The sequence below is a fragment of the Mobula birostris genome, chromosome 3 (genome assembly GCF_030028105.1).
Source record: "Mobula birostris isolate sMobBir1 chromosome 3, sMobBir1.hap1, whole genome shotgun sequence".
Lineage (NCBI taxonomy): Eukaryota > Metazoa > Chordata > Chondrichthyes > Myliobatiformes > Myliobatidae > Mobula > Mobula birostris.
In genome coordinates this window covers 145000519-145026359 of record NC_092372.1, presented here as the reverse complement: position 1 = coordinate 145026359, position 25841 = coordinate 145000519, and the positions used below count along the sequence as shown (strand labels likewise).

At 39.5% G+C, this 25841-nt stretch overlaps 1 protein-coding gene across 1 annotated transcript in view; it reads left to right on the top strand.

Annotated features, from left to right (window-relative positions):
• Positions 1–1613: 1613 nt before the first annotated feature.
• Positions 1614–25841, top strand: part of LOC140194723 (neurexophilin-1) — a 94189-nt gene continuing 69961 nt past the window's right edge. Inside the window, exon 1 of the mRNA XM_072251983.1 lies at positions 1614–1945. Coding sequence (XP_072108084.1) covers positions 1892–1945 — 54 coding nt within the window. The 5' untranslated portion in view covers positions 1614–1891. The remainder of the gene's footprint in view (positions 1946–25841) is intronic.

Sequence of the window (25841 nt, the reverse complement as noted above, 5' to 3'; positions counted from 1 at the left end):
TGTACTGTACTTGGAATTAAAGAAAGCGGATCTGCATGGGGAACTTCCACGGCCCGTCACCCACCCGTAAACTCATATGCAAATGTACCAGTGAAGAGTGAATTCGTGCATAATGATCATCATATATTACATGATCTCCATTTACTCCAAGTGCATTTTTAAAAGATTAAGAACAAGAAGCGAATGCAGATCTCATCAGCTAATGGGATGCAGCGGGAGGCACGGATTACGTTATTGTTGATTTCACTCATTCCCGCCTTTCTGTTCTGAGCTCCGACTTTTGCAGCTACCGTATAATATTCTGTTCTGCAGCGCCCAGCCACTCAGTCAGAGTTCCGCTGTGAAATCGGGACCCTAGTGCCCCAGCGTACACGGGAATGAGCCCTACTCCCTCATATCTGCGTGCGAGTTTAGGTGCGATGTGGATTAGGGTTAAGAGGCACTGTCCAATATATTGTTAAGCTTTCCAGTTCTTGTATTTTTGCAGCACGAACGAGGGAGCGATGAAGCTCACACCGCATGAGCAGGTTGGAGAGTTTCCTAAACCATAATTATGTAAGCAGATTGAATGCCCATTCGAGAAAAAAACCCTCTCCGCATATTTTGTTGACATGAAATCAGAGTCACGTAAAAATGGACTCCAATGTACTGAAAGAGATGGATTATACCTTAATATCATTACCTCAGTTCAAATGAATCAAAAAGGTATTATTATCCGTCTGACAACACTCCAGTAATTATATATTATTAATAATGGTGACAGCAATTCAGAAAGGATGTTGATTGTGTAAACAATGAGAAAGGTATTTTAGAGTTAGAAGAGTGCAACTAATGAATAGGCTCAGATCCGAGTGTGGCGGTGATGTTCAGTCCATGACACCCAAACAAAACAATAATCTGTGCAGAACAATGCAAAATGTACTCGAGGTGCTTCAAAATAATGTCACGGACTGGTTCAACTATCTGTGGGAAATGCATAAACATTAGCATGATAACAATTCAATTTGAAGTCCTAATGAGAGGAAATAATCTAATCCATCTGCAGAAAATAATAACAATGTGATTAACATCTTAAAAAAAGTCAACATTATAATTCATCTGATGAAATCCTAGCAATCTAATAATTATAATCAGTGGCTACAAGAACTGGTAAGTAAATTATAGAAACGTTCGTCGGGAAGTACTAAACGTTGTTGTTGCTAATCAGATGCGATAATGCAAAAAGCATGCACGAAGCAAATAAGCTAAATTCTGGTGCGTAGATCATCTACTTTCTTCTGCCAGTCTGCACTCTAGAAGCACCTGTACCAATGAAGAAAAGATTTAGAAAAATCTCTTCTAATAAACGAGCCACGCGTGTGAACGCTGTGGTTGCCGTGGTGGGTTTGCGGTTTCTCGCTCTCTTTTTCTGCCACCCCCCTCCCCCTTTGCAGGGCCGTTGCTCTCCCCTCCCCTCCCTTGCTGCTGGGCTAGGGGTCGGGGTGTTCGAGGGGCGGAGGGTGGCAGCTGCCGGCCTCTGATTGGCAGCCGACTGCCCGATGTCATGGGCAGTGACGTGCTCGAGTGCAGCCAGCGCGGGCTCGATTGGCGTTTGCAAGCGAGTTGAGGCGGTGGCAAAGAGGGGCTGATCACCAATGATCAGATTTAATCGTCCCTGAATTGAAACTTGGCAGGCACTGAATTATGAGATTGCTTCACTGTTTTGCTGGATTAATTCGCATTTAATCGTATTTTTTTATCTGAAGTAACCTTGTCTAGTGGTCATGGGGTCTATAATTTCATTTTTGTTTAGATGTACAGGCTCGTGAAAGATCCCTCTTTACTCTGGCGGATACAAGGTGGATCTATGTTAAGAAGCAAAGGGAAAGCAGAGGAAGTTTAAGAGGGGAGAATGCAGGCTGTTTATTGGTACACTGTCCTTCTCCTTCAGAGCACTCTTTACCTGGTAAGTTTCTGAATGCTTGATACCTTCAACATTATAAGAAATGTGGGAATGATAGACTATGTTGCTCCTTACATTTATACACTTGAAAATGAAATACGGAATGTCGTCTGATGCTAGTCACTTAGAGATTTGATGTCGTAGGAGAAATAACAGCGTTTAGCTCGGTGGTTCCTTAACAGAGTGGCAAACTTCGTATTTATACCAAACATGCAGTTTTCTGCTGAGAGCAGAATAAAAGGACGTGTAAATGACAGTCGTTTCGAAGTCCTTATTTCATTCAGTTCCTAGGTCTGAAAACAAATGCTCTCAAATTTGCTGATCTTTGACAGCAACGTGAGAAGGATGATACCTACAGCGGGGATACTGACCGGAGTATAACTAAAGGGGGTGGGTGGAATTTAAGGAACTCCTCGCAGAGTTGGTCGCACTTTAGGTCGGTTTAACACAACGAGTAGTTTCAATGTGCGGGCTCAATTTTCACTCTGAATCATCACAACCTATACAGATTTTGTAATTTGAAATGTATCACTAAAGCACAAGACAATAACTTTTGCTACTATATACTTACTGCAAAATAACCATCCGATTTATCGTACCTTAACCTCATTAATAATTTTATAAATAATTTCATTTTATTTGCGTTTTATGTGGCACAAAGTCTTTGCAATCAGTGCTTTTTTTTCCTAATAACTGCAATAACGGCAAACAAACCGTGTGGAAGAACGAGTGGAGTTCTGGCTACTTACACTGGTGGTCTCTGTGGAGTTGTTTCTTGAAATGGAGAGGGGCCGTGGTTGCAGTTACAAAATTACGCCGACAGAGAGTGCGGTAGATAGCAGAATGTTATTCATAGACATACTCCATTGGACGCGGAAGGGTTCGGAAAGCGTACATGTTGTTGCTAGGAACCCAGCGCCTTTTTAGTACAATGGATATAAACGCGTTATTTCAGTTTAACATCTGTGGAATTCTGAGTTTGAAATTCGACCTTAAACCTGTAACTGATTTGCCCTCAAATGATCGGGTTGTTTAAATTGCGCAAGTAAAAGGTTTCGCTGGTAAGATTCCGCGATCCATTTAATTAACCTGGTCCTCAACTTGTCTGAAAGACTGGATAAATATTGTAACGATTCGGATAAGCAGCACCAAAGTAAAACCAAGGAAAAAGGGGCAAAAGTATAGTTACGGAAAGGAAAGCAAACGACTGAGAATATGAGAAAATAAGTTCGAAAATTCCATTGTAAAACAAAGGGAAACAACTGCAACCTCATGTATAATAGTGCGCCCACTCTACTCCGTTTAAAAATGGCACTCGTGCCGGATTTATCTAATGTTTAACTTCTGAGCTGTACCAACTTGGCTTTTCTAACATTATTGCTGCTAGAGAAATTAAACAGTTTAACCGACCAGTGACACCAAAATCACAATTACTCATAATTCTAAATATCTTTTATAAAATGTTCCCCAAGAAAAACTCGATTGGATAACTTTAAAGTCCAACCACATCAAAGGTCGCAGTCCTTATTCTGGAATTGCCGCATTGGTGCACGGTTTGTTTTCACGTCCTCTTTTCAGGTTAGCCGCATTCATTTTCCTCCAATTGTGAGCTGGAAGCTTTTCAAAATAATTCCTTTCGCAAATTATGCTGATATAATTAACGCTTAGTTACAGACTTCATTAGGTGTAATGCTTTCTGGCTGTAAACTCGTTAATAAAATATCGCTGTGATGATTGTAAGTTCTAGTATCAATTGATTGGTGACAATAAGTATAAAGTATATGTATCATACAGAAAGATTTGTCTAATTCTCACACCCTACTTGTGAAATCAAGTTTCCAATGATTCGTTGCATCAGAATTGTATACATTTAACAGAATTGATATTGCAAGTCAAAAAATCATCTGTTCAATTATGGCAGAAATGTATCAAAGACGGTAATAAAATAATTAAAAGAGATTAAATTGCTTAGGGAATTCGTGCAGGTCTCGACCTATTGAACAAACGGGATTTGAATGAACTATGATTCTAGATTCTGTCTTAAACGCATCGGCAACAAGAAGCTGGCTTGTGATGGTCGGATTTCTCGTGGATGCTGCAAAGGCACATCAGTTATTGGTTTGACTTTGAGGATTAGATAAAGGGTTAATTAACACACGCTAGCGCAATATAGGTGAGGCTCCTTTATTCACCCTATCGAAAAAATATTATGTTTTAACACGGGGACGTTCATTGTTATCAAACATAATTTTATATCACTCAGGATATTATAAACTACAATATCTAATACTGACGCTATTCGACAAGGTCAAAATATTATCCTCGCATTCTTGATGAAAATATGTTACCAAGAAGTAGACATTTTTAATAAAACTTTGCTGAATTCTGAAAGATTTAGACAGGGGTCATATTCTGCTGTGTTTAAGCTTAACGACAAAAACAGTGGAGATGTAACGAGTGTGTTATGTGAGAAACTAGCACTTTTATAATAGAATGGCATGGGAGTTGTCATACTCTGTCTAAAGAATAGATAGTTTTCTTTCACAGCTAACAGTCATGTTCTAGTCATCACCGTCTCACCTCCCACTGTCACCCCACCCCAACTGTTTGGGTTCGCAAGGAGGCATACACACACGGCCAGAAATATCTCTTACGAGGTATCCGCAGGTTTAAAGGACGCAGTCCTGGACACTAGCCAACTCTCGGATAGACCTCAAGCCTTGGGCAAGAAAAGCAAATGACGAAGCAATGGACAGCTGTTTTATTTAAAAACAGGATGAAGACAATCATCTGGGAGGCGCCTGAAGCATATGGCGCACGCCTCGCTGTCTGAATGGGCAGGAGCCCAAAGTCATTCCTTCCAGCAAAACTCAGATTGGGACAAAGATGTGCAAGGATTCCCGTCACATGAAAGCTCAGGGTGGACACGCTATATACTGGCCACAAAGATAGAGGATATGCGCTTGAAAGCAAATGTATCGATATATAGTATTGTGCTCTTCTCAACTTTATTTTTGCTGGCAATACCACAGCTTTGCTCCGATCCGGGTAGCAATTATTTTGGTGCCTAAAAGGATAATTGAATGGTTTTCCTTTGTACCGTCGACTCCACAATTAATGCAACATGTACCTGAAAAGGTCGTGTCTACTTTCGGTAATCATTAGAGAATATCATTTAATTACAGTTTGGGACATTAAATCAGAAAAAAATTCCAAATTATCAATGCTTCACTGAAGTTTATTGCCACATTGAGAACATCACTCTGCATTCTTCCGGGTGCATTTATGGCAAATTAAAGCAGTATTTAATTGTACATCTATTGTCCGCCAAACGGCATAACTCACATCTTCTGCAAACAATTGACAAATGTTTTCCTTTGGCAGTGTATCGGCTGTCGGCGGTAATGATCGTTTACCCTCACCGATATCGCCTCCGACATTTATAAACAAATTTACAAACTGGGAATTTTTGATTGCTATTGTTTAGTTGTAGATAGCGATGGAATGGTAATATACAAAGGCTATATGAATTATCCTTTTTTAAAAATCTTGAGATACAACGCTTTATTTTCTACGTACACACTTGAGCTCAATTTTAAAACCTTTTTTTTCTGCAAGTATGAACGCAGTTGGTTCATCTCGGATTTTAGAAGTGGTTCATTATTTTTACTTGTTGGCATGGTCACCATCCCCGAGATATCTCGTCATCATTAGATCAATGGTTGGCGCTGTTCTGTGTTCTCTACTGTTCCATACTACCGGAATTGTTGACTGCATCACCAGGTGCCAAATCCAACTCGAAGGCGGCTGCAGTACTATTACTAGTACTGTAAATATAACAGCACCACGGCTTTAATGTGATTATATTTGGTTGCCTATGGAGGCCTGGATGCACGTGTAAAAACCAGTGTGTCCAATATGTTAACTAAATGCATACGTGCTAATTTCCCTCCAACGCTCCTCATGCGATGTGTTGTCATTTTGTCTTAGCTCATTTTATGGAGATTTTGAAGTTGATAATAGTGGCGCGCATTTGGTTCTTTTGGAATCCTGGTGAACTCAGCCGTAAAAACGTGTTTTATATTGAAATGAAGTGGATAAATGGCTATCGATCGAACAGATTTCGCCAAGACAGGAAATACGTTGAAATGTTGGCCGTAAGTCTACGTAGTATTGGTACGCCAGTGACCCAAGTCCAGGTGATTAAGATAAAGCATGGGTGGCATTAAGAGGACACTTACTTACCTCTCTTTCCCGGGCAGCATTTGGATTTCCGGGTAGAAATCGACAGAACAAGACGAACATAAACTTGATGAAGATGCAGCCAAGAAATCGAAGTCTCTGGCGCTTATTGCGACCGATTAATTTCGGCACATTTTGGGCTAACAGCGCACTTTATGGCACAGGAAATAAAATTAATGGGAGCGGGAATATTGGAAGCTTGCTGTTTCTACACATTGCGACCGACCCTTTACAATCTTGACATCCCCAATTATTGCTGATCTGTCCATTGGCATGCAGGAAACAAAGCATTCCTGTGCACAATACGAGATTATCCTGGTGTCCTACGCCGCGACTCTTGTAATTCAAACAGAGACCTACACATCGCTCTGTAATCACAGGTTAAGAAATTTTATATTCAGGACTGACATGTTTATAGATTGCATTTTATCAACATAAAGTTTTAAACAACCCTTTATTGTTTTGCCATATATAAGGCGCTCTGCTGTCAGTCAATCAATTCAGCTCGAAAGTCGAATGAATTATCTTTAATGAAAACGTTCCCCGGATGAATATTATCAGCGATTTCTTCTGTTTGTTCTGCTTCCCACAAGTCTAAAGATTTGTGATGCAATTAGATAAAAGATAGGAAAACTGATTCAAAAGATATTCTTTTGATTTCTAAACGTTCTTCAAAGCTGATTGGTGATCTGCTTGTGCATAAAAATGACAGGGTGAAAGACTGATGCATACAGAGTAAGAATCCCGGTAATTAATAATGGGAAATGGAATGGCTATTATTTGGAGAGTTGTCAACCAGTCATCCATTAGCCGGTGATATAATAAAGGCACTGTTTGTGCGATTGTACTGTTCTTTTAAAAGTGGCATCCGACTCTTCTGTTCGGTTCTGAACCTCACTGTAGGCCAGTGGGATCATTACCGGTGGCGGTAATTGTTGCGAATGCCCGTTGTTAATTCAAAAATTTCTTATCCAATTCCACGAAAGTGCAACATTCCGTCAGTACTCTTAAGCCATAATAATCTAAACTGGGAACAAATGAGTATGATATTTGATAGATACTGCACCGGGTCTTTCCAAAACTGTGTCCTTAGCTATGTTACATTCCTACTTGTTCTAAAACACTCCCGTCAAATATGCTGGACTCTGAAGGTGTTTTTTTAAAGCAGAAGGAGAGCGAAGATTTCGGTGACTAGGCCAAAAAAAGTGTCAGCCATGTAAAAGCTTCGCCTCTTTAACGCCCATTTAAATGCAACACTGAAATGGATATTCAATGCACCATTCACATTACATGCTTATTTAATGGATATTAATTACAGTGTCTTGAAATGGAAAAGACAAAATGATGGATTGGCTTCTGGATTTACGATTGAGAGAAGTGCTCGTTTAGTAATTCCGCTGATTTATTAAATGTCCCAGCGATGCGATCATCTTTACATACAAAACAATATTTTTCACTGTCATTATATGATAGCCAATGTACTTAGGAGGCAGGGACCAGTATTCCAGTAGACTGGCGACCTTGTGTTTTTCTTAACCGTATGGCAAAACACGAACTTTATTTAAAAAATGCGTGTGGTCTTCCATTTAAATTAAGAAATAAGAGTTTTGAGACACAATGAAGTGCCTTTCTTTGAGAACCTCTGTTTCAACGTAAGTGCTTTGTCACCCTTTTAAATCGACCACTTGCTGTAATTATAAACGGACGCCAGTTTACAGAATTGTATGTATTGAGAATTGAACAGAATTTGATCATGTTGGTTTAACGTTGACTCTGGTTGGTAAAGTACAGGCTTTTGAAGTTTTCTTCGCGTGCTATTAAAATTTCCACAGTTGTCATTTGCCGAATAGTGGATTTCAAATTTTCTTCTTCCTAAAAGAATTCTTTCTTCTTTTGATTAGAGAAATGAACAGAGATAATAGTTAAATTCTGGGAGTCTTGAAAGCTACGTATGACCAGAAGAATGCTGTCCACGTGCATCAGGTTCAGCACATTTAACTAAGGAAAGTGTACTCCCGGGAATAAACGACTAAGTGTACCATTCGCCTTCCTACCCCACTCACGAATAACATAACTGAACTGATTTTGATACATTTAAAATCTTAAAAATATTTTAATTTCAAGAACCGGGATTCAGAGGCAGCGCAAATCTTGAGACTCGGGTCGATGACTTTCTTAATGAAAGTTTGTCGTCCGGAAACGTTAACTGTTTCCCTCTCCACGGATGCTACCTGATTCGATGGGCTTTCCAGTTTGAATATTTGAGAACGAGATACGAAGCGCTTGTTTGCTAAACGCAAGGCAACCGAGTGCTGCAGAGAATGGCAAAGCTGATGTGACAAGACAAACGCATATCGACGTTAGTTAATATACTCTTGGCGGGGTATTGTGGTTTATGAAGAGTGCACCTTCAGCCGCGACCCCAAACGCCATAACAAAGGGAATAACACACAGTTCAGGACCCAGACTCGCAAGACGAGCAGACAATAACAAAGGAGGAATCTCATTCCAAAAGTAAAACTATTGAAAGTACGCGCGTTAAGGCAAATGCCAACCTGTGCGAAGTTCCCTTGAAATTAAAACAAAATTCAAAGGACAATCCAGATTGCATTGAGTAACATAAATGACCCTTTCTTTTAAAATTTGTGTAAGCTTGTATTTAACTATTTGCTGTAAAAAAACAATTATTCATCGAATTGCCAAAACTGAATACGACGGATGCTGGAAATCTGAAATATAAATATAAAACTCCAGAACTATTCAACAGCTCCGTGCCGAGAGAAACAGAATTTAATTCAGTGATCTTTCATGGCAAAATTTTTATGAAATATTAGAGCTGTTTCTTCTTCACAGGTTCAGACTGAGTTGCTGAGTATTTCATTTAATTAACAATGGCGTGTATTGTGATTGGATTGTGCATTTGCTCCATTTATGCACTTGAAGTCTCAAAGGACCGCAAGCATCACTTTACGCGGATCTAATCGGTGACCAGATAAGTTCCCTCTAAAGTAAATTCCTGTGATCTTTAACTACAGAGGACTGGTCCCATTTTTATTTTGCAAATTCTATCGTGTTCACTGCAATGCTAATCTTTCTGACTTTCTCCCAATGCACTTAATTGTGGTGGAACACGGGACTTGCGCCATACCGGGACAAACTATTGTATATACATACATTGGTAGGTTTACACTGAATGAGAAAGGAGTAACAGAAGTGGAAACGGAGAAGGGAGATGTTAGTCGTTCACAATCCCCAAACTATTATTTCCTAAGTTGGCAAAAACACATTATTAATAGATATAGCAAGCAATATCTTAGAGCGATCATTGTAACAAATATAATAATCATTGCTACTGTAAAATGAACATATTCAGTCTTATTCCTTAATAGTAAGTTGCATCGCAGTTATTGCCTTTTACACTTGTACTCAATAGTGTACGACAACTTGCAATTACGTAACTAAAATGATGTTATCATTGCATAACAAAAAAGCGCGCACAGCGATTGCCTCTCGAAGCGACTCCACTAATTGTAAACCACTTTGAGAAATTCTAACGACGTGACCATGAAAGTACTTAGAAACACGTTTTAAGTTAGTGGAAAGCATCATGACAAATAAACAAAACTTCATTATTTATGTGTCTTCTTGAGGGCCATAAATTTAAATGCCAAGCATATTAGACGCAGTTCTTCCAATATGCGTGAAAGACAACCTCATGACATACTAATGATTTGTTCACTTTAACTACTGTCTGCAAACAATTCCGCGCAATTTTCGAGCTATAAACAGAGTTGATTAAACCCTCCCACACAAAACGTTGCCTTTGGAGAGGAAAAGGCGAAGGAAAGTAATACTGATTAACCAGGTGGTAAAGACAAACAATACTCTGAGGCAAGGTGCGTAACAGTCCAATGAAGATACAAGGCACTCATCACAACCTTGCTATTCCTACTTGCTCACGGATTCTGGAGATCGAATTGGTTAATACCAGCGCCAGATGACTCTAGAAGAACGCGAGGTGAGTTAATGAGCAATGCGGGTCGAAGATGACAGAGAAAAATTGCAGGGATGTCGCAGAGAGCTGGCCCACGAAGTGCTACTGATTCAGCGAACGTGACGGAGCGGTGTGGTTTACCTGCCCCGAAATAGGCGCAAGTCTTGAAAAGTGCGAAAAGTGACCGACAAAGCCACACGCTATTTATTAAAAATATGAAAGACTCGAGGTACTTCGCTGGTCGACAGGCAAACGTTTTCGAATCTACCAGTCAGCAGGACAGGACACCCGCCGCTCCGCTGTGAAAAGGGAACTAGGCCGTCCTATCTGTAACTCTGAGCAGTAGCCTCGAGCTTCAAAAGACAAAAGCCCGCTCGACGGGTAATCCCTTTTCTACCACTGTACCCAGCAGGATCGTGGCTCCTGGGTCAAAGACGCCAGCTACACGACATCTATTTACTTGGAGCAACTACAAAAAACGCAGGTCAGGCAGCATCTATAGAGGGAAATACAAACAACTGATAAATGAGAAGGCACGATCCGAGATGTCGACTGTCCATTTCTCTCCGGAGATGCTCTCTAACCCGCCGAGTTCTTCCAGCTGCTTGGATGTTGCTGCAGATCCCAACATCTGTCTTCACCTACCTGCTTTGGTTTCGAACTTTGGAACTCGGGTTACCTCGCCTACCATCATTCTGAGGATAACGTTTCATTACCATTTCGAAATGCTGATAATGTAGGAAAAATGGCATGATATTTATACTGAATGAAATAGATATTGAAAGGGCTTCTAATTTACGCGAAGTCCGTCGACATTTAACGCTATTGAAAGTTTATTGGTTGAAATGCACTTCTGTATTTTCAAACAACTTTTGTGATCTCTTAACAGACAAAGCTTCCCAAACTATTCAGTTCTTAACCCAGAAGACGGCAGACACGCAGTTAGGAATCCAGCATCGATCAATAACAACTTCGCATTTTCAGCACAGTAAAACTGGAACACAATTAAAAGGCGCGTCGGCTACCTGGTCGCTCAAGCCTGCCCCACTCTTTAATATGATCTACCCTAGGCCTTCACCCAAGTTTATTATCAATCCTCAAACATTCCAAATTGCCACCTGTCTCCAGTTTAATGATCTGGTCTCAAAGTGATCCTGGGTTTTGAATTTCACAGCTTCATAGCCATCTGCGAGAAAAAAAAGTACTATGTTCCTTGGTTTTAGATGGCTGGCTCCTTATCCTGAAGTAATATCCCCTCCTTTGAGACTCCTGCACTAGTGACGACATCTCAACATCTACCCTATCGTGCCCTCTTAGGATCTTATCTGTTTCAAGATATTCATATACCATTTTTTTCAAAGCGCCAAAGAATACAGAACCAACCTGTTTAGACTTTCTTGACAGGATAACCTTCTCAGTCCATAAATTAGCTCCTGAATCTCCTCTAGACTGCTTCCAGTGCCGCCATATCCTTTCTTAGATAAGGAGGCCAAAACTGTGCGCAGTTTTGTATCCCTGTTTTAAACGCTAACCCTTTTACAACAAAGGACATTGTGCTTTTTCACGTGTTCTCAATTAAAATAAATTTGACTCGAATTCACGGAAGGAAACCTTAGGCTCCGATAAACAGAAGCTTGTTGGAAGAGACGGCTGTTTAATCGACCTGTTGGGGGAGAGAAATCTGGCAAAATCGAGAGAGGGAATTCAAGTTTGACTTTGAAATAATTGGAAAACTCCAACACCAATAAAATAAACTGGAAATAAAGGAATGCAGGGGAATGGAAGGGGATACAGTTACAAGGAAGTAGCGCAACATGGAAGGGATTGATAATTTTAAAACAAACCATAATTTCATTAGGGTTGGAAGTCTTTGTTGCAAGAGTTGCTACAAATCTCTTCTGCAGTGCTTTGTAGAGGTATATTCCCAACTATAAAAATAACTTAATTACCGTTAAATACGTGGATGAGCCACTACTGAATAATATGTGAAGTCAGTTTGGAAAGTCAATGTAGATATATAGATACTGAAATTGCCTACTATTTCTGTATATCTTCATTTGTGTATTAAAGGAAATGCAATTTCTCTTGAAAGACTTCCCAATAAAATTATCTCTGCAATGAATTGTGCACAAATGTGCTTCAAATGAAAAGAATAAATTACATAGTTTAATTGCAGAACAACAGATCCTGGTCCTGCTCAAATGGTACAAACCAAAGTACAATGTCCTATCCTGAACAATAGGGTCTGATAACAATTTTGATGAACTGCATTTTTATAATGTTAAAATGCTATTATGACTGATTGTGATTGGCACCAAAGCAGTCATCGATGGTGCTATGTGAGGAACTGAAATGAGGATCAGGTTTATATTTGGACTTTATACCATGTTATCTCTCAGATTTTATTTCCCATCCTTTTTTTATCCAGGCATTTCAATATTTGATAGGATGCAATGATATCCACCCTCATTCTTTTAAACTCCAGTGAGTACAGGCCCAGAGCTATCAAGCACTCATTATATTTTAACACTTTCATTCCTGTGATCATTCTTGTGAACCTCCTCTGGACCCTCTCTGATGACAGCACATTTTTGCTTAGGTAAGGGCTCCAAAATTGCTCAGAATACTCAACACTACCTGCTCCTCCACCTATCTTCATCTTGTCTGGAAATTTGGATGGAAATCTACCATTCCTTCATCCAAATTATTGATATACAATGGCAAAGAAGCAGTCTCAACACCAACATATGCAGCATACCACTAGTCACTGGATGCCGACCAGAAAAGGCCTGGTTTATTCCCACTCTATGCCTCCTGCCAGTCAGCCAATCTTCCATCCATGCTAATATCTTTCCCATAGTACCTTGGGCTCTTACCTTGTTAAGCATCCTCATGTGTAGCACCTTGTCAAGGGCTTCAGTAAATCCAAATAAACAACACCACTGGCTCTTCTTTGTCTGTCTTTTCCCCTTTAGAAAACCATGCTGACTTTGGCCTGTTTTATCGTGTGCCTCCAAGTATCCCCAAATCTCATCCTTAATAATAGACTCCACCATCTTCCCAACTACTGAAGTCAGGCTACTGGCCTAATATTTCCTTTTTTTTTCTGCCTCCTTCCCTTCTTGAACAGTGGATTGCAATGATCAATGTTCCAGTCTTCAGGAACCATTCCAGAATTTAGTGGTTCTTGAAAGATCATTACTAATGCCTCTCCAGTCTCTTCAGCTAACTCTTTCAGAACCCTGGGGTGTAGTTCATCGGGTCCAGGTAACTCATCTTCCTTCAGGCTTTTCAGCTTCCCAAGCACCTTCTCCTTAGTAATAGCAAAACACTCACTTCTGCCCCCTAGCACTCTTGCATTTCTGGCATTAGCTGGTGTCTTTCATAGTGAGCACTGAGCTAAAGGACTTACTAAGCTTCTCTGCCATTTCTTTCCCCCATTATTACCTCTCCAGCATCATTTTCCAGTGGTCTGATAACCACTCGGCTCTTTTACTGTTTATATATTATATCTGAAAAAAACACCTTGCTTTATTCATTATTACTGGGCACCAAACACTCAAAAAGTATTATTTTGGCTGCACCGGCCAGATATGATCTGGTGCCTGCTTGAGTCACGGTCTTGCCACTCCTCGTCTCTCCCAGCTTTGGTATATTCTTCCTTACCATTGAAATCCTCTCAATTTACATCTAACCCGGTCCTGCTCTCCACCCTCAACATTTTTAATCAATTTCACTGCCACTATAAGTTCATATCAGCTTCAGTTTTGGGCCCCATTCATAAAAAACATTTATTTCCTCCCTCCACATTCGATTCAACTTTCAGACAATGGGGTTTGAACTGTCTTATGCGCATTAAGGATTTGTATACTGATAACATATTTGATAGTTTTGATAACCTGCGCGGTAAGTATGGCCTTCTGCATAATCATTTTTTTAAATACCTGAAGATTCGCCACTTTGTCAAGGAAAAATTTCCCTCTTTTCCTGTTCTACCACCTGCTATGTTATGGGAAAAACTCACTCTTAGCTTTAACAATAAAGGGCTGATCTCTGAACTATACTCTCAGCTGATGTCTTTGGGAGTTCAAGATCTAAACAAAACTAAGAGTAGGTGGGAGGATGACCTCGGTAAGGATCTGGCAGAGGAATATTGGGCAAAAGTATTGAATAGGGTTCATTTCTCATCATCATGTGCTAGACTGGGGCTCATACAGTTTAAAGTTTTACACAGAGTACATTTAAGTAAAGCCAGACTGGCAGACATATACCCTAGGACAAACGCTGGCTGTGACAGGTGTTCCTTCTCTCCGGCTGGTTTAGTACATGCATTTTGTTCATGCCCTCAGCTTGATGACTATTGGGCACTGGTTTTTAAAATTATCACTGAGGATTTGGGGGTGACACTGGGACCTTGCCTGCTTATAGCTGTATTTGGTGTGGCAGATGATGATTTGGGTTTAAATGCAAGCCAGTCGGATATCGTTGCATTTACATCGCTATTGACCCGTAAGAGAATTTTGCTGGTTTGGAAATCTGCCACTCCCCCAACTGCTGCTGCTTGGTTAGAAGATGTAATGTTTTTTCTGAAATTAGAAAAGATTAAATTCACTTTGAGGGGGTCTGTGAAAAAGTTCTATTCGAAATGGGGACCTTTCTTATCATATTTTGGGAGTCTTAAGGAATTACCTGCTAGTTGAGGGCATTTGATTGTACTTGGGAAGTTGCCTCCCATTTAACATGCTTATAATTTACCTCACAGGGTGGTTGATGAATTGTAAAGATGAGTGTATTTTGGATCATCTGACATGTTGCAGATGTGTGTGAGCCATTTTCTTGAAGTACTGTGGGGGTATGGTTGTGAAATATCTGTACTTGTATTTGTGAATTGTTGTGTTGTAAATATATTAGCTGCCATGATATGTTCGGGGAGGGCGGTTGGGGGGGAGGTTTGTTTTGGGGGTACGATACTGAAGCAAAATGGAGGAAAATGTAATCCATTATATGTTATGTATTGTGTCATTAAAAAAAATTAAAAAAAAAAGAAAAAAAACACCTTGTATCTCCTTTTATAGTACTGGCTAGCTAACATTCTGTCACACTTTAACTCATGTCACTGACTGAAATTTTACCCTATCATCTGCCCGTCCTTTCTCATAGCCTCACTACACACTGCATTGACTTGTACAGCAACTGCCTCATCCTCAACCCTATCACTCAGGTTTCCATCACCCTGCTAAATTGTTTAAACCCTCCCCAGTGGTTCTAGCAAACCTTCTCCCAATGATAAGAGTGCCCTTGGGTTCAGGTGTAACCCATCTTTTGTTTTTACAGGTCCTACCTTCCCCAGAAGAGATCCCAATGATCCAGGTCTGAAGCAAAACCCTGACCCCCTTCACCAGTTCCTCAGCCTCGCATTCATCTGCCAGATCATCCTACTCTTACCCTCACTGGCATATAGCATAGGCAGCAATCCAGAGATTACTATCCTGGAAATCCTGCTTTTTAGCTTTCTGCCTTAATCCCTATTCCATCTTCAGGATCTCTTCCCTTTTCCTGCCTACATGTAGCATGACTTCCAGCTGTTCACCTCCCCCCACCCTTTAGAATGTCATGGTCCCATCTGAGACATCCGTAACAGTGGCACTTGTGAGGCAACATACCATCCGAACATCTCTTTCACGTGCCTAGAATGTGTTTTCTGCCTCTCTAGTTATGGAATCCCCTGTCACTAACTGCACACCTACCCCTCCCCCCCGCCCTTTCTGTTCTGAGCCGCAGATCCAGACTCAGTGTCAGAGACCTGATCACTTCATGGTCATTGCAAGCTTAAAACTTTGTTTATTGACCAATCCTTCGGTCGTCCATCTCACTTGCTGTTTGAAACCCATTCTGTGAGATGATTTTGCCACATTCTAAAGGTCACCAAGGGAGTGGTAGTGACACAGTATTACCTTGTCCATGAACATCACTGGTTTCCCATTTCCATCACTCTCATTGCACAGAGCGAACATGAAGTTCTCAAAAATTATGGTTGCAAGTAGTTGTGGGGCAGCACTACTAATAAATTGAGCTTCTTTTGTGAAAATTATGAATTCAACTCCAGCCTAAATCTATCCATAAACAAATTCTGAATTTCTTTCCAGTCCTAATGAAGGGTCTCGGCCCAAATGTCGACTGTTTATTTCTTCCATAGGTGCTGCCTGACCTGCTGAGTTCCTCCAGCAATTTATGTGTGTTGCTCTAAATCTTATTATTTTGATGCATGTGTTTACCTCCTTCCATAAACTTGCTGAAAACTAGTGTAGAATTTGCCAAAAAACTTTGTTGTTTCAGTAAGGGAGTTTATTTTTATTTAGTTATTCATTTCAAGCTGCAATGAGCTCCGATTTAACCCTAGCCTAATCACGTACTAACCGGTACATCTTTGGACCGTGGTAGGAAACTGGAGCAGCTGTGGGGAGGACATACACCCTCCTTACAGAGCATGCCAGGACTGAACTCAGATGCCTTGATCCTGGATGGAAGCTTCTGCAAAGTGTCGACATGGTTCTGTAACTGAATGAAAAATAAAACTAAATTGTCTCAAAAATCTGCTGTTCTTCTTATTTTTAACTGGAAGAGAGCAAATCTGCACATCCAAACTGTGTTTCTCTAATGTATTGGATTAAAGTGCTTTACTGGGCTTTTCTTATGTAAATTCCAGTAAAGTGGTTCCGTATCATACCATACAAGTCACTTGACCTACTGGCCCCATTAAAACTTAAAGCAATTAATGTAGTATCCAATTACAAACCATCAAATGTTATTAAATTGAATGAACTACTCGGGTTTATTTTGTGGTGTTTGAACATTCATGTTCCATCCTTACCCCTATTTTCCCTATAAGGGCCTTGACTTGTTGCAAATAAATGGCACCAAATCTTCTTCTATAATATACTTGAATTATGGAGGAAGTGTGTCCACCAATACAGTGTTAAGACGTGATCATTGCAATATGAATATGAACAGTTTTTGCATATAGTATTACTTTATTTACTTCCATAATTGTATCTTTCTTTCCCAACTTTTTAGTGGCTTACTTTTTATTCGTCATTCTGTTACCTACATGACACCAAGTATAATAAGTAGTCGCCTATTCTAATTGTTATCAGTAGGCAAATTTCCATTCTGGATTTCTACTTCAGATGCACAATAATGCAACCGCGAGTCCCAGAACAGTTGGCTAATGACTACTTCATTGCTGTAATGAGCTTTTTTACTGAAACATTAACAATTTAATCTCATGATTTCACGTAACTTTCATTGCATTCATGGGATTTGGACTTGCATCTCGATAATGCTTGAAACCTATGTGGATTCGTAAACTCCACGTCTTTCTTTTCCTATCAGCTGTTAATTAGCTCTTGCAATTTATAGCTCCATAAATCTACAATTCAGTAATTAAGTCTATGCCATAGACAATAAAATGTCTGAGTGTTTCAGTTATAATTTATAACTTTGCAGTGGACCAAGAACAGGTTAAATAATACTGTGAAAGGACATCTCATATTGGAAACATTACAGACACAGTAAGATGTATGACATTTATTTTTAAGATGGCATTGTTTTATTTTTGCTGGTAGAAACATATAACAAAACAAACCTATTTATCTCACTGTAATCCGTAAAACACTGTCTCCTCCTCTAGCCCAACTGCTCTTCCATGAAGTCATCTTAAACAGACACTTATTAGTCAATTTCTAAGACTCGACCAGAGACAAGCCCCTGATACATAACCTGCCAAATGCAATACTTTCAAAAGGATCAGCAATCAACCACACTGATTGTACACAGTGCAAGACGTTACTTGTCTCTTGTTGTAGCGCTTCCTGTTAGAAAATAAAAAGGGATCCAAGGTAATTTAACACAATCCTGTGAACACTAATCTTCTATTGATGCAATGTGTCTTCAGAGAGCAGCTGTTGAAGAGTAGCTGTCATTGAATACATGGTTATTGACAGACTGGACTGTGATTCATGGTGCATTGATCAATGAAATAAAATTGTAATTGAGGATATTGTGAAAATATTATAAGCTAATTGTTATTTAACTCCATTCAGTATCCTGGCGCAAAGGAAGGAAAATATTCTACTTTAAAGCAACAACCTTAATTTACAACACTTTTCACACTTCTCTATTTGGATTTAATATCATGAAACCTCCATAAATTATGCATGTCTTGAAAACCGTCAGATTATTGCTGTCTCCAAGGTATGGATTAACATTTTTATATGTTGTAACGATAAATAACTTTTGTAACCAGAGTGACTACCTTTTTCAGAGCAGCATTATGCAATCTTTATTGACATATTTAATTTAATATGCATCTTAGCTCTAAGCTTCTACTCTGCCTCAGTCATGCAGGTCTTTTGGAGGGATTCTTGCTACATTAGTGTGGGACAGTGTTTCACAGGATTTGAGTATAGCATCAGGTTTTATCCACTTCTTATCCCCTAAGTGATCACCTCTCCTCTCATTGCTTGCACTTGTGATAATCAGTCCTGGCTTCTGCAGAACAAATTTTTCTCTGACACTAACGCCAGGCAATGCTCTCGCATTGTTTTCCAGCCTTCCACCCCACCTGGAAGGCTGAGGTGGGGACAATGGTGAAATATCTTTTGATTTAATTTGGCTTAAAATGGGTTGCGTTATTGATGTTGTCAGATGTCATATTCTATACAAGTAGTTTTGACTGTCTGCCTGACAGTCTGCTCTGTCTTCTCCACGAGGATTAGTAATTCACTTTCAAAAGGCTAAGGAGTCCATCTTAGAAATGGTACCTAATTGTAGTGCCCTCTGCTGGATTTTTTTCAGCGATCTGCTCCTGCTTCATGTACGGATGGTTTACGTTCATGCAGTGCCAAGCTTATCCTTGGAATAACACAGCCTCATGCCCAATAAAGAAAGGAGAACAAAAAAAAAACAGCCAAGGCTTGGCAGGACATTTATAGGGAATGACACAATTGTAATGGGTCATCATTAACAGAAAAGGTTTGAGATAGAGCAGGTCTTAAGCAAATGCAGAGACAAGGAAAGGGCTGAGGGGTAGGGAAATGGAAGAGAAATGGCGTAAGGGAAGGGTTTTGATAGAGGAAAACAAAAGATATTGTAGGGATTTTGGTAAAGGGCACAGGCGACTGGTGATGGTGTAATTAAAAATATTTGGTTTGCAGGTGGTACCAATGGCAATGGTAGAATCAACAGTTGCTGTCCCGTAAAGTGAGCAGAGGTTAGAATGGGAATAGGTGCAGAATTAAAACTAATCGGGTGACTGGTATTTTCTTTGAACACTTGTCCCAGTCTGAACAATTTGAACCTTGTCTTGCTTTCATCAAGTCCACAGTCAGTTCTCCTTTCTTTCCACAATTGCTGCATCAATCTTTCAGGGAACTGTCTAGTCACCAATAACTGACACCTAAAACTAATCATCACTCCTCCCCTCAATTTGCTTCCTCACTCTTCCTGTTTCTATTTCCATTGTCTGAAAACCTTATACTGTGATTCTATTTGTATTTCAATCCCTCCCATTTCCTACAAATTCTCATTTTTTTTGCTCTTTATTTCTCCCTCTGCAATTGTTTAAAATCCTTTATATTTCTAAACTTTGCCACTTCTGGGACTGTGTGCTAACCCTATGTACCTCTACATGGGTGCAGCTTGCTTGAGGATTTCCAGCTTTCTCTGCTTCTATTTCAACTGTACAGCCTTTTCTTTCGAATTTTTTTCTTGTAAGTGTCGTTTTATTGCATTCCTAAATTTGTAATATACAGTAGGCGATGCTGGTAACCTTGATTTTGGAATGATTATTTCTGACTAGCATCTGAGTGATTGACTTCTACTTATTTGGTCAATTATATTGCTTTTGCCACTCTAAGATGCCAATAGTGAAAACTCGGCTAGGACCCACGTGCAATGAAGCTGCCATGAAGGAGAAGTGCATTTGTCTACTTGGTAAACATATGATGATGCATCGTTTGAGGGTAGATTTTTCTGGGTCTGGAGTCACATTTAGATGATGACTGCAGATTTCTTTCCTTAGGAATTTTAGGGAATCAGATTGGCTTTAAAAGGGAAAAAAAAACAATCCAGTGGCCTTATGGTCACGCCTTTCACAGGGATCTTTGAATTTCTATTCCAGCAGTATACTCACCGTGCAACCAGCTTGTGGAGTTGTGCTTAGCACAACACTTTACAGTACCAGCAAACCAGGGTTCAGTTCCCATTGCTGTTTGTAAGGAGTTTGTACATCCTCCCTGAACTCCTCCGGGTGCTCTGGTTTCCTCACACAGTCCAAAGATGTACCAGTTGGTCGGTTAATTGTGTAGGATTAAATGAGGCTAGGATTAAATCCAGGGATTGCTGGGCAGCTTGGCTTGAAGGGCAGGAGGGGCTATTACATGCTGTATCTCAACAAATAAATAAATAAATAACTTCTATGGCATGAGAAAAGCATCTGCTGGGGTTGAATAGGAGGCCTCAGATAAATGAGGTTCAGACTGAAATGTTCAATTTGATTTTCCTCCCTCTTTCACGTGAAAAGATATCCAAAACCAACTGAAAGTGATTTGGAAGCGATATAATGACTGCATTACTATACCCTAAAGTCAGGCCAAAGTCTATGATTCATCATTCATTTAATTCAAGGTGCCTGATCTCACCACATTCTGGAACATAGAAACATTCCATTAATAAGTACGATATGTATGGCATGACAATCATAAATCCCAATTAATATTGTAAATAAACCACTTACTTCTATATAGCCATAATTATTAATGATACATGCTATGATCACAATAAAATTAAAGTGCTAGTAAACTCAATAAGAATCACTTGGATTTAAGATTACAAGGCTCTTGCGGTCAGATAACAGTCTGTTCTGATGATGCAGTATTGATTTGAAATGTTAACTGTTTCTCTCTCCACAGATTCTGCCTAACTTTCCCAATATTTCAGACATACTGTTTCTATTTCAGATTTCCAACAGCCACCACTTTATACTTCTCAGAAGTCTAATATTAACTTTGGTACACAGATTATAAACAGGGTTGTTTTACATTTACAAGGCAGAAACATAAGTATCTTTGCAAGAAGATAAATTTTATGAGCAATACTCTTTGGAAAATAAACAACTGAATGACTGTAGCATAACACCTAGGTGTGGCAGGTGTTGACTACAAAATACATGATGATAGTTTCTAAAAAAATTTGAACATTATTCTATTATCAAATGGTTAATGTTCACCATAAGAGTAAAGATCGATTGCACAGATGTAATTTTATTATAATACGTTGCTTTGCAAGTGCTGTTTACATTTTAACTGAGTACCGTAGAATCATTTGATGAGATTCTGTAAGAATTTTCAAAGCTCCAAAAGACTAATTTGAATTTAAAACATGGGGAGTAAAAGAATAGCCGTGAATAGTTTTGAGGGAGTGATGAGAACCATCCAGGTTTATGGGCTGAAATTAAAACATAAACATTGCTTTGAATTACTGATGTTTCATTAAAGACATATGTTCCTTACAAAGGCAAAATACTGGAGGTGCCAGACATTTGAATAAAAGGCTGCAAACATGGCAGGTCAGCTACCTTATTACAAGGGTGCCATTTACTTTTCATTTGCAGTGAAACCTCCTTCAACAGTGATTGTATTGCGAATTGTTTAATCATACTGACTCACTCAGTATTTGCCAAGTGTTCAGCCAATGAATTTAGAGCTAGTTTTATTAATGTAATTACTCTAAATGTCACTGTGAATTGCATCACTGCATTAAGATATAAATATTTCTGACAATCGCACAATATAAAATCATAGATATTTATCTGGTGATTGCATCCAAAGATTATCAATCCCTTTCTAATCAATAGTGTTGGTTTTATAAACTGCACTGAATCTAATTGGGAGACTTGAGTTTTCTTACCTTGAGTTCTTCCAGAGTTACCCATACTCCTCTCACTCCCATCTCTACTTCCACCTTATTTTAGACCAAAATGAAACGTTTAATATAGAGATGTTTATTCAAAGTCTTAGCTGGAATTCTTAACTGTAATTTTGACTATAATAGAGTCTTATACCTCAAGGCTTTCTGGTTGTATATTAAATTAGGTTAAATTATGGGAAACAGATCACAGATGCTAACACACCATACTTTACTCTGTCAAACATATTTGGACTGCTTTGTGTGAAATTAATAAATAGTAGTTTAGTATGAGGCTTCCTCTCCCCTCATCCTGTGACCACCAAACAACCCCATTTCATCACCTCTGCCAGGATTTTATTGCTGCCCAGTTCTATCAACTTGTCTAAAGCACGTTTGATAACAATAATGAATAATTCCCTCACAGAATTAAAACTCTTTTTAGAGAAGAAAATAAATGCATCCTTTTCAGCCTTCAAGAAACAGATTAAGTTATGGACATGTAGTGAGTAAATTAAATTGGTATGTGTGCACTATGCTCTGTAAACTCTAAAGCAGGACTTCCCAACCCTTTTATAATGTCATGGACCAATACCATTAAGCAAAGCATCTGCGGAACCCAGGTTGGGAACCCCTGCTCTAGAGGCTGGAGTGCATGAAACTCTGCAGAGAGCAACAGTTTCTGAGATACTCGAACCACCCCATCTGGCACCAACAACTGTTCCACCAACAAAGTCACTTAGATCACAGTTCTTCCCAATTTTATGTTTGGTCTGCCAACAGCAGGACCTATGACCATGTCTGCATGCTTTTACGCATTGAACTGCAGCCACATGATTGGCTGATTGGATATTTGCATTAATAAGCTGGTGTACAAGTGTACCTAATAAAGTGGCCACTGAGTGCATTGAACCATGTATGTTTGGCTACAGGAGTTTTTTTTTGCACTTGGGCCAAAATATAATGAATACAAGTCTCTGTCAGTTACCTGCTTGTATAATCTAACATGACATACCAGCACAGTATTGCAGGATGGCTGATTTGTCTGTGTGTAACTTTTTAATATTAAACTAGTTGCCAGTAGATTTAAAAAATCCCTTAGCACTATTTAGTGTGTCCAGACTACCATTCTTCAACTCAGTTTATGAAGCTTAATGGAGGCGTTGCCTGTTAAAAGATGTGCTTTAATCATGTGTGCTGTATTTCTAATAGTCTTTCGAAACAATTATAATTTAAAGTGGAATTAGTGAAGTAAAGTTGGAAGTAAACAACCTATTATCATAAAATTTAAATTACAGCTCTGGGGTGCTTCGCATGGCCCCACTTCTGCAAATGGCTCTGATGACCTCTAAGCAGAATTCTAAATCCACATCAGTGGAATAACTACTGCAATTTAAACAGTATTTGAAATAGAGTCTAATTGCCTGACACAAATCTGACAGGACCGGCTTAGATTAGGTTTGGGTTAGTTGAGACTGGGCCGGCTCTTTATGAATGAAACCGCTAATTTCCAGAAATACACAGGCTTATTATAATACTTTCCCAGTTATGCTAGTAAACATCTTCAACTCAGCTAAAAGAAGAAGCAAAGATGTGAGTGCCCCAATGAGGTGATGTATGCTGTCACCACAGTAGAGCTGGCCAGTATTGTACAGAATATCCAGCCAAGCCTGAAACCCCACCATATAGAATCAATTTGTTTGGCCATGAAAATATTAAGTCCTTGGGTTCAGCTTGGGTTTTAACTTAACACTTCTATTATGGTATGTTGGTTGTAGAGCATTTGTGTTTGGCTCTCTCCAGCTGAACTGATAATCTCAGCTGCAAAAATGTAGGAAAAAATCGTATGCTGCTTCAATACATTGTCATTGGCAAAGAAAAGTGGCCTTTACAAAGGGTCTTTAAATTCTTACATTTGACTTACAGCAAGACATTTTCAGAGGTACAGGGCTGCAGGGCCAATGCAAGGCATCGAGACTGCAATAAGAAATTTGATGTCATTACAAAATTGAAAAAAATATAGTTAAAATTTTCTTTGCCCAAAATAACCAGCAATGACCATAGGACATATATAATATTAGAATATATTTTACTTCTTTCCGCGTTGCATAATTTGCTAGAGATTTATTAGATAATTTAGGACAAAATATCTATGCCATCTCACTCTCAAAATCACTCGACTCCATTCCTCCTCTGCCATTGTTGCATTAAGCAGAGAGATTCACACCTGGAGCACCATTTGAGCTACTGAGTCTTCTTGAGAAATAAAATCAGAAGGGAATTTGTGATGGATTGCCTACACAAGTGCAACAAAATATTTTGGTTGCACTGAGAACAGTGTCAATAGAGATTAAAAAATTGTTATCCAACCCTATCATCTCATTTTCACATTTTCAGGAAACATTAGGCTATGGATGTATCAATTGTCGAGTGTAAACTAGTTTTTTATGTCTAGGTCAGGGGTTCCCAACCTGGAGTTCACAGACCCCTTGTTTACTAGTATTGGTCCATGGCATAAAAAAATTTGGGAACCCCTGATCTGGGTAGAGAGCCATATCGATAAGTATAACAGTGGGTTTCAGTAGATGCATCTAAGAAATAGCACAAACTTGGGGAATTACTGTGCATATGCATTACTCAGCATTAGACCACTGTGAATCATTTATATGCAAATTTCTCTTGGATAAAGAATGATGCAACACCATGTGAACTGCAGCTCCACTGAAAAGCAAGAAGAACCTGAACCATTATTCAATGTTAAAAACGTAGTTGTATAAAAATGTGCCCCCTAAACGTCATAAATGCTGCATCTGTTACTCTCTGGTAGTTACATGATCATACAGCGTGGAAACAGGCCATTTGCACCTCCACATTTACGCTGACCATGGGCATCCATCTAATCCCATATTTCAGCACGTAACCTGTAGCCTCTGTGCCTAGATGAATTAAGTGTTGTCTAGACATTTCATCAATGCTCTCAGCCACTCTGCCTCCTTCACTCTATCCTGCAAATACTCATCAATCTCTGGGTGAATAGAAGTTGCTCTCAGATCCCCACTAAATCTCTTCCCTCTTACCCTAAGTTTATCTCCTCAAATTTTTTTTTCATTTCTGACCAGGCAAAAGTTTCTGACAGTCTATCCTGTCTTTATCCCTCAAAACTTAATATGCCTCAATGGTGTTCCCTCGTAGTTTCCTTGATTCCAGGAGAAATAGACCTAGCTTTTCCTCATAACGGAAATGTTCAGTCCCAGATAACGTTCTGGTGAATCTCTTCTGCACACTCTCCAGTTCTATCACATCTTTCCTCTGATGTGGTGACCAGAAATGCTCACAATACACTAGCAGAAGTCTGACCAATGTTTTACAGTACAAAGATGGAGCATTACTTTCCTGCCTTGCCCTTTTATTCAATGCCCTGACTAATGAAGACCTGTCTCTGTCTCTGGAGACAGCTTATCCACTGATGTCTACTATAAGCCTACTGACTCTCACAGCTATCTGGGCTATTCCTCTTCTCACCCTGTCTCTTGCAAAAATGCCATCCCCTTCTCGCAATTCCTCCGTCTCCGCCGCATCTGCTCTCAGGATGAGGCTTTTCATTCTAGGACGAGGGAGATGTCTTCATTTTTTAAAGAAAGGGGCTTCCCTTCCTCCACTATCAACTCTGCTCTTAAACGCATCTCCCCCATTTCACGT